Consider the following 17813-nt stretch of genomic DNA (forward strand, 5'->3'; position numbering starts at 1 on the left):
TGCTCACAAAGTCAAATTCATAATACGAGATATTAGAATAATTTCACAAATATATGAAATCAACCTTTATAAGCCCTTGTTTAGCTCAAAGGTTAATATTTTTCATGTTTTGTAAGAAAATAACTGAGCAATAGGGATAATCTGGATTCACTTTCAGGGACAAAAAATACAAACAATAAAGGGAAAGCAGGTTGGCTTTAGAAACCAAAATGTTTTATGTCTTTAAAATATCATGTGACTCCTTCAATTATTCAAATCAAGAACACTTTAAGGGCTGTCACGTAGCTAAATAGCGCTGACATTAATGAGCTAAAATCTACTCTCAGTTTTACAGTATAAAAAACATGTGCATCAGTATTTTGAAGTCAAAGGAGTTAGTCCATACTTAGACTGGTGCAACTGAAACAAAACATTGGTGCAACATTCCTCCTTCCAAGGATCTGGTTTTAATCAAAGTATACTTGTGGCCCTCAGATTTTCTTTGCTGCAGTGGAAGGTAAGCAGGAGTGTTTCATTTAAACGGCTTGGCTTCCATCGCTAGTACACCAAAGACTGTATATCTTGTCCTAGCTACTTCTAATTGCTTACATCGTAATGGCATGTAGTTCCCTGAGCTACATTTCTGCACTACAGGTTCTTTCAGAACCAAAGTTTAGCAGCAGAAAATGGTTCTATTTTTTTCTTCCTTCCAGTAAAGTTCAGTGAAACACGGTGATTGGCAACTGTTATGATAAGGTGTATGAGGCGGATGAAAGCTGGGATTGATTGAACAGCTGTGAGAGGCTCTGTTCCAATTGTATTTTGATTACAGATAAGATAACCCTCCCTTTTCTCCCTGTGATTTATCTCATTCAAATTACAATAACACAGAATTGCCATCAACAACAAATCCTGTGTAGTTTCAAGTTTATCTGGCTCATAACATAGCAAAAAACCAAAGGTGCTGATTGCAAAAGTTTTCTTGTTACCTTACTAAAAATGGGTAAACCATTTAGTGCACTATGTGAGCTCATACATTTTATAAACCTGGCTTTTGTTTCATTTCAGATAAAAATGATCACTTTCTGTAATTTCCAAGCACTGTAATTCTGAAATTATGCAATACCATGAGTTTTTGAGGTTTGTTTGTTTCTAAATCATTTTCTGTTTCTGTTTTCTGCTGGTCATATCATGAAATTAAATGATCATTGTTAAAAATCCACTGGAAGTGTTGGCACATTTAGAATGTTATTAAAAGCCTGATAGCCTGAATGTTTATAGTAAAAAATGTAACAAAACAAAGATCTCTGTATTATTATTATTATTATTATTATTATTATTGCTTTTTGCTTAGGGTGAAATATTAAGCAATTGATTAAGTGGTTGTCCATTACTTTAATTAATTACTTTGAAGAAAACCTCCTCTGAGTAAACGTGGTAGTTAATCTTGGTTTGAATTATACCATAGCCTGTTAGCAGGATTCTTTATTATTTTTTGTCACAATGGACAATTGAATCTTTCTCTTCATTAAGAACTTATTCTTATTTATTATTCTTATTTATTAAGAACTTATTCTTAAGGTCCTAGTGACATCTGAGGAGTAGGGGAAAGAAAGTAATTCAGGTGTAAAACAGCAGAATCCCAGCAAAAAGAAAGTATTCTTCAGGGCATTGGGCATGTTACCCAGCATTAGACTTTGAATGGGGTCAATATCTCACCTGATTTTAGACACCTGAAAATCACCTGAGTTGCCTACTATCAACATTTATAATAAATAGAAATATCCCACTGTGTGCATCGCAGCTTGTCTACTTTGTCTACTTCTCTAGGTTCAGATGTGGGGATTAACTCATAACAAATCTGATGCATTTTCCCTTCTGCATCCCTGGTTTTGCCAAAACCCCTGATCTGGCTAATGCCTCATAGGAAGCTCCCTTGACATGCTGCCAGCCCCTGCCTTCTTCTGCATTGTTTGCTAAGGGCAAAGCAGAAGGGTCCCACACAGACTTTTCACTGTCTACACGCCAAACCATAAAATGGGTAGGACATACAGAAGAGGTTAGAAGTTAAAATATCCACTCCTTTCCCTGCACAGTAGCCTTAATATCTTGGAATTCAGCAAATAATCACACAAAGAGTAATGACTAATTTATATCTAGGTTTATTTAGAAAGATATTTGTGCTAATATACAGAAGAGGCACAATGTTCATCTGTGTAAGCAACATATGCATGTGCAAACATGTGGCCACCTGATACTCTTTAGCTAAAGTAAAAGCCTGGCGAGAGAAGAAGGAAATGTTCTAGCATGACATTGTGGGAGGCATTGCTCACAGTTCAGCAAAATCCCTGTTTGATGGCATAATACTCATTGACTCATCTTTTATCTACTGCTAGGAGATATACAATGAGATCTTATCACTGCAGGCAAAGGAATGAAGGTCGGGAGTTTTGTGCAACCATCAACCCACTCGTTTGATTCACGAGCATGTTATGACGAGCAGAACTGAATGTATAATCCAGTCAACTCCACGGAGTCACTAGTAAAAGGACAGGGCCAGAGTTGAATCCGAGTGAAGAAACTGGGGGTCCTTTCCTCTGATTTCTGTGGAAATTGTTATGGGTCTTTGATTCCTATCAACAAAAATATCTTGACTGATGTTATTGTGAAGACTATAACAGGAGCACAGGTCAAAACTCACAAATTTGCTCACTTGTCGCATAGACAAACTCCTGCACAGTAAAAAGATAATTTGCTCCATATTAGAATATGTACAAACTAAGATGGGTTTATTTTGTTACGTTCTCCTCTTGACAAAATTCTACTGAAGGAACAAGGACATAAAGCAAAGTTTGCAGTGGAATACCAGCCATGGATATAGCAAACTCAGGATTTGTCTGACTGTATTCATCTTAGCTATAGCTATGGTTTTCTGGCTTATTCTTTAATGAAAAAAGTGTCATAAAAATAAACCAAACTTACATTCCTTGTGCATGCATATTTCCATTGACTTCACTGTTGGAATTTGACCCTCAGTGTGTATACGTACTATTAAACTGAAATTCCATTAGCAAATTAAATAATCATGTATTAGAAGAAAGACAAGAGTTAGGGACTGGTTTTCTTCTGTAAATTTGCCAGCTTGCTCTGGCAAAGTGAATGTTCGGACACAGGTCAGAGAATGGATTAACGAAACCCTCAATTAATAGAAGAAAGGGGAAAGAAAATTAATAGAAGAATCTAGGGAAAGGCATATTCAAAGAAATGCAAATACCAGAGGCTTGGACACTGGCAGAAAAAGTGGAGCAAAATGGAGTAAACATGTCAGAAGGGCTACAAATTATATTCTTAAATGCAGTTGAGGTGAAGTGGTTGGTAGGAGAATTTGGCCCACAGATCTTGAGAAACTGAAACTCCAGCTGGCTTCAGTGACTATTACAAGTGAAAATTCAGAATAACATAGTGCTTTTTTAACGTGTGGTGCATTTAAGACTGTTAGTTTTGGTCACCTGCAACAATCTCAATAAATGTGGGAAGCAAGCACCAATAACAAAAGCAATGAAGTCTTTATTACTTTCAGAGTATCACCACCCACTCTAAGTCTACCTCCTACAGCATTTTATAGACAATATTACAGTCATAATGTGGAGTTGTTAGCTTTACAGGGAAATGTTTGAAACAACAGGAATGCATGCAGCTGAAGATATGTCAAAAGGAAGTAAGAAAACAACTTCTGAGCAATTCCTGAAGAAATGGCGTTTGGCTGTAACCGCTGGAGGAGTAGAGTTACCAACTTTGCAATAAAAATAACTGGGCAAAGCATAGAGGAAGTCAACAAGTGATTGTAAAAACAGGCAACCGTTATATGTCTGCGCGGGTCATGTATACACCCAGCATGTCTCTAACCTTCAATACGAACAACAAAAAAGAAAAGAATTAGGGTATGCATAGTAGACAGTATTAATACCATTGACTTTGGGAAGGCATTCATCGCTTTCCTCTTGTCATTGTCATGTGGTCTTGGTTGTAAATATTGGTTTATTTTAGCACCGATCAGGCACGTACCTCACCAGCATGACTGATCACAGAATTGATGGATGTCAATGCCCTTCAGGGAATGTGCCCTGTCACTGCTGCTGCTGTCATCTTCTCAGCAACAGCCGCTGGCTGGGTACCGAGAGCGCGCTGGATGGTAAACACTTTGAGACTAATTAATCTGAGGAAGTGGAATACTTAATTTGTATTGATTGTGCAAATGCCATTGCTCTGCTCTTCAGCAGCCCTTTCCAGAATGTCATATAAAACTCTATTCATTACTGGAGAAATAAATGTAAGTTGGAATAAAAAGCAGTGGATCCGCAGGGATTATTTAGGTTTTTACCTCTTAGTTGTGATGTAACTCAATCCTAATTAAATCAGTAGTGAAAGAGAATCATCAGCACCTAAATGTCATTTCTGCCCTCAACCTATATTCTCGGACTAGTTCCTGGTAAGTAGAAACCTGATTTCACAAGAGGATTTAAAATATAGTCATGACAATATTCTGAGGCCTTTTTTTTTTTTTTTTTTTTTTTTGTGAAATAGAACTGGAAATCTGGCCATCTCCTGCAAAAGTGAATGGGGTAGCACAGGAGGTACTAGATTAAAACCCAGAAGTAATGTCCTAATCTTACAGGAGGCAGCTGGAAGTTAACTCAATTTGATTCTAACTTACAACTTCACCAAAAGAAAAAAAAAAAAAGAGAGAGAGAAAGAAAAAGAAATAGTGTTACCTTTAACACCATTGCATATTCTAGAGAGTCACAGAAAAAGAAAAAAAAAAATTACTATTCCCTGCACAGCTACACCTGGTCCTTTTAAGTTACAATGTGGAGACATAGCAACAGTGAAGATAATGATGTAATTTATTTTTGGCCATAAAAAACCATTAGACTCCAATGTTATTATCCGGCATTTTTCATGAATGTTAGAAAACAAAAGAAAACATCAAACACCATCTGTAGATGTGAGTATTCAGAACTCTGCAATAGAAAAATCATTTCAATTTGGTTTTAAACCAGGCAGCTATGTGACTGGCTGATCTTCTTGCCATTTACATCAGTTTCCCATTTGTGTAGCTCACTGATTTCAGCAGCTACTTCTCGTTATGCCACAGTCACAAAGGGCAGAATCACACCTAGGAGAGTTCAGACTACAAAAGATGAAAAAATTATGAGGGTTTTTGACAGCTATATTATAAGAAAAATTAACAGATACAGATGACAGCAAAGCGTTTCTAGCCAGAAGAGATCTAAGACAAGTTAAGCAATCAATCATCTGCATCACTCACTATTCAGCAGAGAGACATTCAACATCTGAATCAGTCATTACAATGTAAAGAGAATTAGTAAAGTCTCTAACAAAATGCAAATAAGTGAACTGGAGGACAATACAGTCAAATTCTAAAACTTGGCAGGAATCCAGAAGAATTATTTTGACAAGACTGCTTGGGGTGATTTGATTTCTTCTTGTTATATTAAAAAAAAAAAAAGAGAGAGAGAGAGAGAGGGAGAGAACTTAAGTCTTGAGTACAAGTAGCACCAGTTTTAAAAAGCATGCTGCAGCATAAATGTATATAGTCACATTCAATCAGAAAATTCCTAGAATAGAGAACTATAGAGCATTCTCCGGCACTTTGTTCTACTCCTAGGTGAGGGAGCTCTTTTTGATGCTATTGAGAGTTTGTCCAATTAAGTGCAAAGAATACAAATCTAGGCTGAATGTTATACATCTTCTGAGTGTTATCTTATCTTCCTTGAATGCGTTGCCTATCCATTGTAGAATATCAGCCAGGAATCTTCTTCAAAATTCACTCGGTATATATGAATATAAAATATAGGTTTAACATTTGCGTGACTACTAAGTCGGAGCTAATGAAATTCTGTAAAAGTGTAAGTATTGCTATTATGTAGATCCAAAGGAGCCCCTCTTGACATCTTCCATGTTCCTGTTAAAGGAAAAGAAGGAAAAAGGGTACAAAGAAAGGAAAATAAAGCAGAATCAACTTATGTTAAAAAAGCAGCTTCACATCGATTTTTATCAGCACAATGAGTACAGTTGGAGTAATGGTTGAAAATGGAAGAGAGTAATCTTATTCAATACCAAAAAGGGAAAGTCAAAGCCAGGTGCTGCATTGTTAGGCAAATTCTGAACATCTTGAAGCTGTTTTGGCAGAAGCGATACACCCCCGTGACTTGCACGCGTGGCATAGCACCGTACACATGAGCTGTCTGAAGGTCTGGCTGTGCCCTTGAGCAATCTTCTCCTTGGATGCCGTTATGTTCACTCCTTTCCTCATCTTCCTACGGGGCCTGGCCCGGGGTGTGAGGAGCTGCATGGGCAGCAGTGGAGCTGCTCCTGCACCTAAAGCGTTCGCTCCGTGCCTTGTAGAGCCGGGGCTTGAACCTGGGGCTGGCATCCAGCTGTTACAGAGGATGTTCTCTATGTCCCCGGCCTCTCCCTGCTGCTTTCAGAGCACCGGGTAGGATCTGTCATATCCCAGGGAAAGTTTTTTTTAATCTCTGAATTGCTAGTGTAGACATGCCTTGAAATGATAGAGTGGATCTGGCTCTGGTCCTGGTATGGATGCTGCCTGTGTCAGTAACCTGGGATGTTGGTAATACATTTCAGGATGAATTGCACATGTATTTTAGCTCACCATTTTTTTTTCCTCTTTTCTCACAATTTATAGGTCTGTATGAAATAGGTGGGTTTTTTGTTGTTGTTGTTGTTGTTGTTTTTAATGCTGGAAATACCAGATTTTGTGTTTAGATGTGGTTTATATCCGCTGGTCATCCTCAGGTTGATGCCTGAAAATCTCATTAATTGAACAAAATTGAACTTTGTCCAATAGTTGATGAGTTACATGGATAGAATTTGCCACCTAAAACCTTCACACAAGATTCTCATTGATTTTATTGATGTTTGAACCTTCCATTACATAGAGCTGAATCTCACTAGCAGTTTGGGTTTGGGTACTTGAAACAATAACATTCCCAGGCCCAGGTACAAAAAACTTTCACTGGTTTTCACTCCGTAAATATAATTTGCTAAAGTGAAATCCATACAAAGTCAGGATACTAGTCTATATATCACTTAACTGTATTAACATAGAAAGTATTGCCTTTGTCTTACAGAAATGTTGGAATCCAACAATATAATCAATTTTAATGGACTAGCTAATAGCTCCAGTTACCATACTTTCCTCTTGGATGAAGAGCGGAGTCGACTGTACGTTGGTGCAAAGGATCACATATTTTCTTTCAACCTGGTTAACATCAAAGAATATCAAAAGGTACCTTGAATCATGTTTTATAGAAAGTAAATGTGCGCTTTTAACGTTGTACAAATCATTGTTACCCAGACTTTGTTGGGCACTCTTTGAATTATGTAGTAAGTGTTCTGTTATCAGGAATACTATATGGCTAAACAAACAAATAAAAAAATTGCTGACTCTATAAAATGAAATTTATAATGAGTTTATAATCTGTAATTATATAATCTACAACACTTTTTTTCAGATTGCAAAAATGAGAAGTAATACAGTAACTGTAGCAATGATAAGTGAATAGTCCAGCTGTTTCCCAAATAAGACATACTTTCATGTTTGCTGCTAAATAAAGCAAAGGTGACTATTATGACAGTTTATACAAAAACACCTTATTACTCGGTATTTGTTACAGGTAAAAAGCAGCTCTTTGAGAATCTGAGTGTTGATGTCTGTTCTTTAACACAGCACTTTCAGGCACTGTGTTTCTGCTGCTCATGAGCCATAACGGATTACAGATTGATTAAAGAGCAACAGATTCATAAAAACTTGCTGTTCTTGATGGAGAGTATAATTTTCCAGTAAAAGTTGGAGACAAATTAAAAGCTGACAGTTTGGTGACGTTCCAGAGTATGCTTTTGTTTGCCTCTAAATAAATCATTTTAGCTTTTCATTTATTTTAATGAGACAAAATGCTTAGAAGGTAAACAGTGAGATGGAGGTTTGATTTGTTATATTGAAGTATTTTGATGGTACATTTTAAAATCTTGAGACTACCCTTTTATGGGAGATATATTGCTTCAATACTCCGGGATTTTTTTTTCTTGGTGTTCCTGACCTTTTGCCCGTTTGACTATTAGCTTCCTAAGATGATAGCAATAAATACCTTGTGTTTTCTGTTCAGGGGGAAGACAGGCTATTCATTTGTATTCTCTAAGGAAAAAGGATAAAAGGAAAACTGGATATTTTCTTTTCTATTCTCTTTAGAGAGGCTATAAAGGAAACTAGCTATTTATTTGAATTCTCTGAGGGATTCATAGTTTAATGTGAAAAACATCTGGAATAATTAAAAGAAAGAAGGTGTTTCCATTGCAGAAAACAGTTCTGCAGAATGGGAGGGATTGTGTCCTACAGATTTCAGGATTCAAGTACCATTAGAACACTCTCTGAAATTATACACAGATTTATTAATAATAAATAAAGATTTGCTGTTGGTGGCATGGAACTGAACATTCAATTAAGTCAAAATTGACTTAAAGAGTAAGCTTTAAGTCTTATATTTAGACTTTAGACTTAAGAATAAAAAAGTACTTAAAGAATTTGGGGGTCAGTTTAGTAAAGAAAGGGGGTCCCTGAAGAAAGTTAGATCAAAATCATAATGTTGCCAGTGCTGCACTTGAGCTGGAACTTCACCAGTGGTTGCTGCCATTAAAAAGAATTAAGGTTTCTATATAATTGCTGAAAGCAACATATGACTCGAAAGGAGCAGCACCCCAAAAGCCAAATTTTCCAGTGTATTAAAAATGGTGCTCTTTAGCTCTAGACTTTTAAGCCAAATTAGAGAAAATATTGCACTGTGACAATAAAGAAAGAGAACATTTAGCCATTCATTTTAGAGATTAAAATACTGGTTTGAACAATATAGAAATCTTTGTCCAAAACTTGAACTGAAGTTGAACTGGTCCTTTTGGGAGATCAGAGAAGTTTAGTTAATGTTTTTCAGCCTAGTAAATTTTAATTTTCACGTGGCTCTGTACATTTTAAGCCAAGAATAGAAAGAGGAAGTAGCAGGAATCCTTTGAGGGAGAATTTGCTCATAAAATTTTCAGCCCATTTTATAGACTTAAGAGGTTCAATTTCTGTTTTGATTTCATAATATTATAAGAGAATTCTGAATTTAGACTTGCTGTTGCAAACTTTACTTTAAAAGACATATATAATATCTCCTCCATCCTCTTCTGCCATCTATATTCATTTTTTTTTCTTTTTTAATACTTTCCCTTTCACTTTCTTTTAACAAATTGTATTGAACACCAAGGTTATAATCCAGACTTATGGCCATTCATATTGCGTTATCTGAGGCTCCCGAATGAATAGCCTGGCATTTTATGTGAAGATCATGTTTTATTCTATATGTAATTCCTAAAAGCTTTTCAAAAAATATGAATAATTGACTGTGAGGGTCTCTGGGTTTTCTCTGTATGAGGTGAGATACATTTTCTACTAAACAAACACCATAATAAACTCAGGTTTAAGATTACTTGTGTTAGGGTAGCTCTATAGGAATAGCAACAACATTCCTACTTTGACAGTATGATACTTTTCAAATACCACAGTTTCTGGTTTTATTATTTAATGAAGACTCATAAAAGAGTGAACTAGTAGATACACTGAAGAGGCAAACACCTCATTTATGATGCCGTAAGCCTAATGCGAGATTGCATTTCACATAGATCAGATTTATTGTTAGTAAGTATCTGCAATTTTTTGCTTTCAGTCTCCATTTCATTATATCAGATTTAAAACAGTGGAAGAACACTTCTCATATAATGGAGAATCAACCCTCTTATCATTAGTATTCAAGATTCACTGCTGAGATTCACAATACAGACTGTATTTCAAGATTGTTTTTGCAGTGATTCCTTTCATTCCTATTTTTTTTTCCTATCATGTCATTTCTTTGTTGTCAAATTTTATGAAAGAAAAGGAAATAAAGAAAAGAAAGGGAAAAAGAGAAACTGGGTAAAGACACTCCATAGCATTTGCTCTGCAATTTGTGATTATTGAAGGATGAAATAACATAACATGATTTTTGTTCTGTGTCTTTAGATTGTTTGGCCTGTATCTCATTCCCGAAGGGATGAGTGCAAGTGGGCTGGAAAAGATATTCTGGTAAGTACAAATCTTTTTAGCATCCTTTTTTCCTTTATAAAATATTTAAAATATTTTATTATGCCTCTTTATGTTAATTCTTAAGATATTTTTCCTCTTCTGTAAGGCCACTTGTCTGATCATATCAGACTTGAGTCACCTCAGCCTCTTCTTGTTATTCTAAATAATGAATCTTTACATTTATAACCAGAGGTTTAAATTCATAAATGGAAATTATGCAAATGAAGTAAAATTTATTTACTCCCCCCCCCAAAAAAAACCAAAATCAATTTCTCTTCTCAAGAAAGAGGAGGAAGAGAGACACTATTAACTCTTGCGTAATTCTCTCTTGATCTCAGGGTACTTAAAATTTTGATGTATTTTTGCACCGTTCCAGGTCCCAGTCCTTTTGTGAGTTCCAAACAGTCATTTTTCTCTGTGGCATCTCACTGGGGTCAGTGGGTTTTCCTAGGCTTTTTCCTGTATGGACTTTATAGCAAGATTGAGCTCAAAGTGGTTTTAACTTTCTGCATCAGTTTTAATGCCCCAGGAAAGACACAGTGATATTAGGCATATTTTTCTGTGCATTTTCCCGTATTCAAGTGTACATGTCAGTCACTGTATTTATGAAGCAGGAGATACCTAGCCAGTAGACCCCAAATAATAGTCATTCCACACTGCTAATGACTATCTTCTGTGCAAGAACAGCTTGGGAATTGGGAGGCGAGAGCTGCAGAAGGAAAGGAGGGAGAAAATACACACGTGCAATAAGCCAAATACTTGCACAGAGGAGCCAAATGGGAAATTCTTGTGATTGCCAAGGTATAACTGAAAGTGGAACTTGGCCCCATGTGTATATGCTATTGGCCTGATTTTCAGAGATGATTCTGTAAAATATTCATAATGCCAACCATTTGCCTCTAGAGAGCTCCATTTAAATAATTTCCTAGGTCATAATAAAAATAGGTTCATTGGTCTTTACCTAGGCCATAAAGGACAGTTGTCTTCATAAAAAGCCAACTGGGAACAGTAGAGGTAGATTAGGTGAAAACTAAGAGATATGGGCTGAGCTATATATGCGAAGGGGCAGATAAAGTACTTGGCTATAGCAAGAGCTATTTCATTAAATTGCAGTAATATGTTTAAATTAATCCTTCTTCATGTTCACAAATAATTTTCAGGAGTACATTACAAGGTGAGGATTAGAATATCTAATTTTCAAGGTGAAAAAAAAGTAAGGCTGGTGTTAAACATCTGAACAAATTAGCTAACCTTGCAGCCCAATCTTATACTTTTTGTGATATTAAATTAAGTAGATTTTTTTTACAGCCTGAGTTGAAATCTAGAAAATTAATAAGAGATACAGCACCGAGACTGAAAGTATACTGTTTTAAATTTTTAATTCTTATTTTTATAAATTCAGAAATGAAGAGTATGTTTCATACATTGCAGTAGGCTGATTCCAATCTATTCATAATAAATGGAGACATTTTATTATTCTGGAGTGATCTGGGAAGTTCAGGTCTGTGTCCTCTGGCTGCTGTAAGTTTGAGAGGACTATTTGTGCTGTAACAAATTTATACACCTGTAATCTTTTGCTTCTTCTGACATCAGGGCTGCTTCGCCTGCTGATCGCGAGGGAAAGGTGAATGCAATGCGGTGCTCCAATGCTGTGTATGACCCTGGTGCGTTAGCTGCCTGCTAGGACCGTAGGACATAAGACCTAGGTGGAGCAGGAGCACAGCGTCAGGACACAGTGCAGCCCAAGCTGCAGCTAGCAGTAGTACAGCAAAATATTTCTAGTACCAGCTATTTTTGGAAAACATTTTTTGGATACATGAGTTGTTAGGGTTTTTGTTTTGTTTTGTTTTGTTTTTCTAAGTTTTAAGACTTCTCTACAAGAGTAGATGAGAAATAAAGAAAATATAGGTCATATTTAACGTGGGGCCAGTTGTGGTAGGCAAGCTAGAAAGATGGAATATGCATTTCTGTGTGTTTAGGTCATCATCTTTAAATATCTATAGCTGCCTGTTCATGCTGTTAAACAATGCATTAAAAACAAAGTATTTAATGCAGCTGCTTTAACTGTAATTACAGATAAAGATTACAGGTCATTTAAGAAACTTAGTATTCTTCCCTCATTTATTCCTTGAAGCCATTGACAGTTCTTTGGGAGTGTGAAATATAAAGGCCATAAAAATAATTCAACAGCCTCTCATTAGAGAGAACAAGGAAAATAGAGGACAAATAAAGTGGCTTATAAAACGCACTTGATTTAATAGTGCTTTCAACATGTACCACTGCTAAGGTATTAGATATTCTTCATTTGTGATAGTTCAGAACTTTTATTAAATGATAGTCTGTACCTTTATATTGGGGTCTTTTTTAAACTCTCTTGATTATTGATCTCCAGGGGAAGCCAGTGCTGAAAATGCAAGTCCCCACTAATAGGCCAGGTGCGCTGCAGCAGCTGCAGTGCGCGTCTGACCCTGCCTTTGCCCCACCACTAACCTCAGACACGACCGGAGAGATTTCCTCTCGTAATTATAAGAGGTAATTTACTGTAGTCTTTACTCCTTCAGAGGGATTCCTTAAACTGATGCCGTCAGTCACGGCAATCCAGGCAGAGCAGGTCTGCAAAGCTCCCTACAGTTCACGCAGCCGCCTTAAAATCCCCTCGCTCTGATGACTTCCCTTCATTCCTTAAGCAGTCATTTTCATTGCCGTTTTTTCCCAGTGCTTAGTATATGTTAATTAGTTAAGCTTTGCTCGCTGCATAGATAGATAAACCTTTTAAAGTATGCTTGGCATCTCTTTTTCGTATGGGTTAGATGAGGAGAGGAGAAGCTGAATGGCTTACCCACGCCATGCAATACCTGCAGCAGGACTTCTTTGACAGAAGTGAACTGCTACACTTTCCCATGAAACAGAGAGAGTTTTTCGAATAAAATCATAATTACTGCCCCATGCAAGTATTTAGTATTACAGTACGCTTCCATATCCTCAGTATACAACATGACAAGTAGCAAAGTAGTCTTATTAATGAAAAAATAGTGACTATTAATAACAGAGAAGGTATTTGCTTATGTAATTCAACTAAACGAGGATTTCTTGTTAGTCTGGACCTCAGTCTTAAATAGGCTCTCTTATTTGATCAGTTCTGCTTGCTATAAGTTCTGTGAACATTCTTTGTGATTGCTGACCAGATGTTGATAATGACCAAAGAAGACAGTGCCTCTACACAATATTTCTGAATTTTTATACTGAACCTTACACTATAGACATTCTCATCATTATATCCCTCACTAGTGAGCCTTAATATTTTGATTTTTAAGATCTTGCAGGCACCTGGCACCCAGCAGCAACACATGGCAACCTCTGTATTACGTATGGGTTAAATAATAGTCAATTGTGAAAAAAATACAGCTATGGTTCCACTCTGACATTCCAGGGATATCATAAAACAACAAAGTGAAGCTTGAATGATTTACAAAAGGTTACCAGAAATACTAGTTAGTTCTGCAGGTAGGAACAGGGAAATGACTTTGTTGACTGGAAAGCTCATCTGGTCCTTAAACTATTAATTTACTGAAGTTTTAAAAGTTTTGGCTACTTTCAGTTGCATTGTCTGATGGCTACTGTGTCTAGGTGATATATCTCTGCACCAGATTTGGCCGAGGCACCATAACAGTAGTTCATGTGGTAAACAGTTAATCAGAGAAATTCCTATTAAAGGATATGGTGAAGTGTCCATGACTTGAAGACTTTAAAGATGTGTTTCTGAAGGGCATCTTAGGATGTTATTTCAAGTGTGATCTAATTTATTTAGACATTTTCAAAGATCCTAGCTCAAATTATATTGTTAAAATGGTCCTTTTTGGCTTTGATATCTATAAATCTTTAAAATTCCAACGCTCGCTTTGACGAAGTCACATAGGATGGACTACGTGAGGACAGATAGACTTATACAAGCTTTGGATGCTGTGTGAACTCAGCTTTTCCCTGGATTTTTCTAGTGGGAGTTAAATGTTGGTATACAACTGGGTACAATAAAGAGTAGGCAAGCTTTTCCATATGCTCCCTCACATGAACAAACAGATCCATAAACATAGTTTCATGTCATTCCACTTACTAGCTAAATCGTTGGTAGTAACATGGAATCGGCTCACAGTAGAAACCTTTTCTCAGTTAAAAAGAAGCAACTGCACATGATACAGGCATATTCAGTATATTCTTCTTTATGTTTAAGTGTGGCTGCACTTAATCTTTGAGCTTATGGCTCAGATGGATAGAATCTCAGGTCTATAATTTAGTTCACAGTCTCATTTCTTAAAGATAATAGTTAATTTAGGCCAAAACATAAATCGTCTCAGTTTTGGCTTCCCTTAAAGTTTTCCAACTCCTCCCTAAATCATAGGAGTGTTATCAACTCCAAAGGTTTCTACAGTCCTCAGTCTGGAATGATTATAGATTTTTATGATTGCAGAAAAGAAAAAACAGCACGTAACTTACCAAAAGTCCATCAGCCATATCTGGTGATACCTTGGAAAAATGAAGTTGGAAATGAGCCCTGTTCCCCTTAACTCATTTTACTACTGTTGTTGCCTTAGGGAAAATAGAGGCACAAGGTGAAAGTAATTCCTTTCATGTGTTATTGTAAACAAAGATCTGAAGAGAGAATCTGAAAATTAAATATATAATGCCAGTTGATTATAGAAAACCTGCTGCTAAATTAATCTGATGGGGCATAGTTCAAATAATCTCTGGCCCCTTGCACATGCCAAAGAGAAGTTCATGCTTTTCTTTCATAAATCTCCCTTTGCAGGACATCTACAGCCAGATTTCCAGCTTCTTTGTCATGAACCCTCACTGCCATCACCATCTCCTTTTTGTCTCCCTTTGTCTCCATCGAAGCACTGAAATCCTTTGAGATTTTGCCCAAATCCCCCTATCTGGCCTGGGGAAGGGAAAAGGTGCATGCCCTCAGGAAACAGGAAGGGGTAAGGTGAGCAGGAAGTCCAAAGCAATGGACCTCAAGTGAGGAGAGCGACAGAAGTTATTCTCAGTACTTTCCTGCAGCAAGGAGAAATGTGCCTTCTGAGCTATTTGTAGACAAATAGTGCCACTGCTTATTCTTTTCAACTATATCACCTGTCCCAGTTAGCAATCGTGGAAGAAATTATTAGCCTGGGATCTGCTCACTCCTTACCCTTGTCTGTGATTTTTAACGTGGGCATGCCTTACTGCCAAGTCATTGCTTACCATTTGGGAGAGAGGTCAGGGTGGGCCAGTTTATAAGTCGTGGGCTGCTTTAGTATTGTTATTGTGTAAAACTGCTTTGTATAGACTCCACACAAAATAGAAAGATAGGCTGGGGTTGGGGGGAGGAACCCAAACCTACAACTCCATCATTTAGGAGAGGTGAGTTCAGCATGGTGAAAAAAGAATATAATACACTAGAGTTCTTCAAAGTCCTGTGGAGCTCTCTAATGGCATTTTTCCACCCAGGAAATTCTGACTAAGCCAGCTCCAGTCCATAGCACACTCAGTAACATAAAGCCTCATTTATGTCTCATCGTTAGTTAGTATAGAAATCGGTGCTACAGCTTGTGTTCATTTAGGCACTTGCATATATTGCCTTATGTGAACTGACTAAGGCTAATCATTTACTGTAAGGTAATAACTTATGCACTTATACAGAGGAATGATTAAGTTAGAAACTGTAGTTTGAATTTTCAAAAGTTCATGTTTTACCCATGTATGTATCATGGGAATCACTTAAGTCTTTAAGTATGGTGAACAAATTGATGTAGATCAAGGAGAAAGCTAATTTTCCAATTTCTGGCTTTCCCTTATTTTTCTATTTATAGGTGTGACTATAGAGATTTGCCTCTGAGAGAAACCTAATATTCATCAGATTTAATGCAGTCTTGCAGAAATGGCTTTTTTTGTTTTTGAAATATAAAGGCACAGAGACAGTAAAGGGGAAGTAAAGGAGAAAAGAAGGAATATTTCCTCCCCAAATTATGTTTTTAACATTTTTGTCAATAGATGTTCCTCATGAACCCAGTTTGGCCTTGACAAAGTCTGAGAATTATTTTTATTTACTGCTGTGTTACCAATCACTATTCTAAAATGACTTTGAGTAATTCTTTGTTATGATTTACTACATTGCAGGATGGACAGAGTAAATTTATCCTTTGTACATTTCTTTCCAGAGAAACACATTAACTGGATAACTAGTAAAAATGATGGATATGCATAGTCCCTGTTTTCTTTCAAGGCTTTAGTCTGAAGCTCAAGTAGTCAAGAGAAAAAGCTTTTCTCTCAGTGCCATGCACGTATCTCTTTTTTTTCTGATTTTGCCTCAGATTCTTTCTATTTTAGCAGACAGACTTTTTTTGTTTTGTTTTAATGAAAGGAAGGCTAGCTGAAAATTTAAGGATAGGTCTACTGTCAAAGATCACATATCACTGTTCCTATATACTTGAGATGTGCTCATTATTTCCTTATTGAGCTAGTTCACAGCTAATTGTCTATCTGTAATCTTATAGCATACATGTTGTACTGTACATACACCAACCAATAAGTTCACTAAATTCCTCCCTGCTGCACATAAACCTAATATTATCTGTTTTCTTCTGGAATGAGTAAAAGAATTAAATAGCAGTTAAAGAGAAAGTTCTTAAAATAACCAAGAAAATTATATGTAATTATTTCCTATGTCAAAGCTAATGCTTTGCTCAGTTTCCACATCTTCATATTCTTTAAAAAAATCTTTTCAGTATAGAGAAAGTTTTGTATTCTAAAGACGCCGGCATAAGAAAATTAAGAACAGCAAACAAAGAGATAACATATACCTTTCTCTCTTTTTTTCTTTTCCTGGTAGAACAATATGATCTGTGTTGGAACAAATCATCTATTGCTTCCTTTTTCCTTGGATAATTCCTTCCTGATTAACATCTTCCAAAACTTCAGGTTACCATATATGCATCATGAATCTCCCTCCTCCCCACCAAAATCACTTAGTTAACTCTTCTTTCAACAATTTGCCTTTGGTGCCAAATTTTTATTAAGTGGTAATTTTAGGCTTCTGTCACTTAAGGTTTCTCATTTCAGCTTCTCTCTATGGTCTCAGAATAGTTTGATGTCCATTCCCAAACTTCAGGTTTCCCACATTATGGAACATGTAACTTCATGGTCTTCATAGTGTCTTTATTTACATGTGCACATATTGTTAAGCAACTGTCCCTTATAGATGCAACATTCTTTTGCTTCCTTTCAACACTTCATGCATTTATGTCCACTTTCAGCATGGAAGTTTTTGGTATATTTATCTTAGGTGACTGTGAGTGGAAGTCATTACAGGATGTGCCTGATGCTGAATAAAGGCAAGCTGGCTGATATGGAGTCTAAGTGCTTTATGCGCATATAACAGGCTTGACAGCCTGTTTGTCTGATATACCCCACCCAATTAACAGGTGCTGAGCCCATTCGGAAAGGTGGGGTGCAATCTGATTACTCCATGAGACAGGTGATTAGTTCCCACACCCTGATAGAAGAGATAGATGATGAGAGAGACTCTTTAGATCTAGACTGTGGTCGCAACTTAAATTGCTGCTGGGCTTGGTGAGACTGCTTGAGCTGAAACTAGGCA

General features: G+C 36.7%; 1 protein-coding gene across 1 annotated transcript in view; it reads left to right on the top strand.

The window, feature by feature from the left end:
• The window catches only part of SEMA3A (semaphorin 3A), a 173860-nt gene that overhangs the window by 43083 nt on the left and 112964 nt on the right, over nucleotides 1-17813 (top strand). The window contains exons 3-4 of the mRNA XM_026071286.1: nucleotides 7155-7312; nucleotides 10115-10177. Of these exons, the coding sequence (XP_025927071.1) occupies nucleotides 7155-7312; nucleotides 10115-10177 (221 nt within the window). The remainder of the gene's footprint in view (nucleotides 1-7154; nucleotides 7313-10114; nucleotides 10178-17813) is intronic.

Source organism: Apteryx rowi, unplaced genomic scaffold (assembly GCF_003343035.1).
Source record: "Apteryx rowi isolate R43461 unplaced genomic scaffold, aptRow1 scaffold_108, whole genome shotgun sequence".
In the NCBI taxonomy this organism is placed as follows: domain Eukaryota; kingdom Metazoa; phylum Chordata; class Aves; order Apterygiformes; family Apterygidae; genus Apteryx; species Apteryx rowi.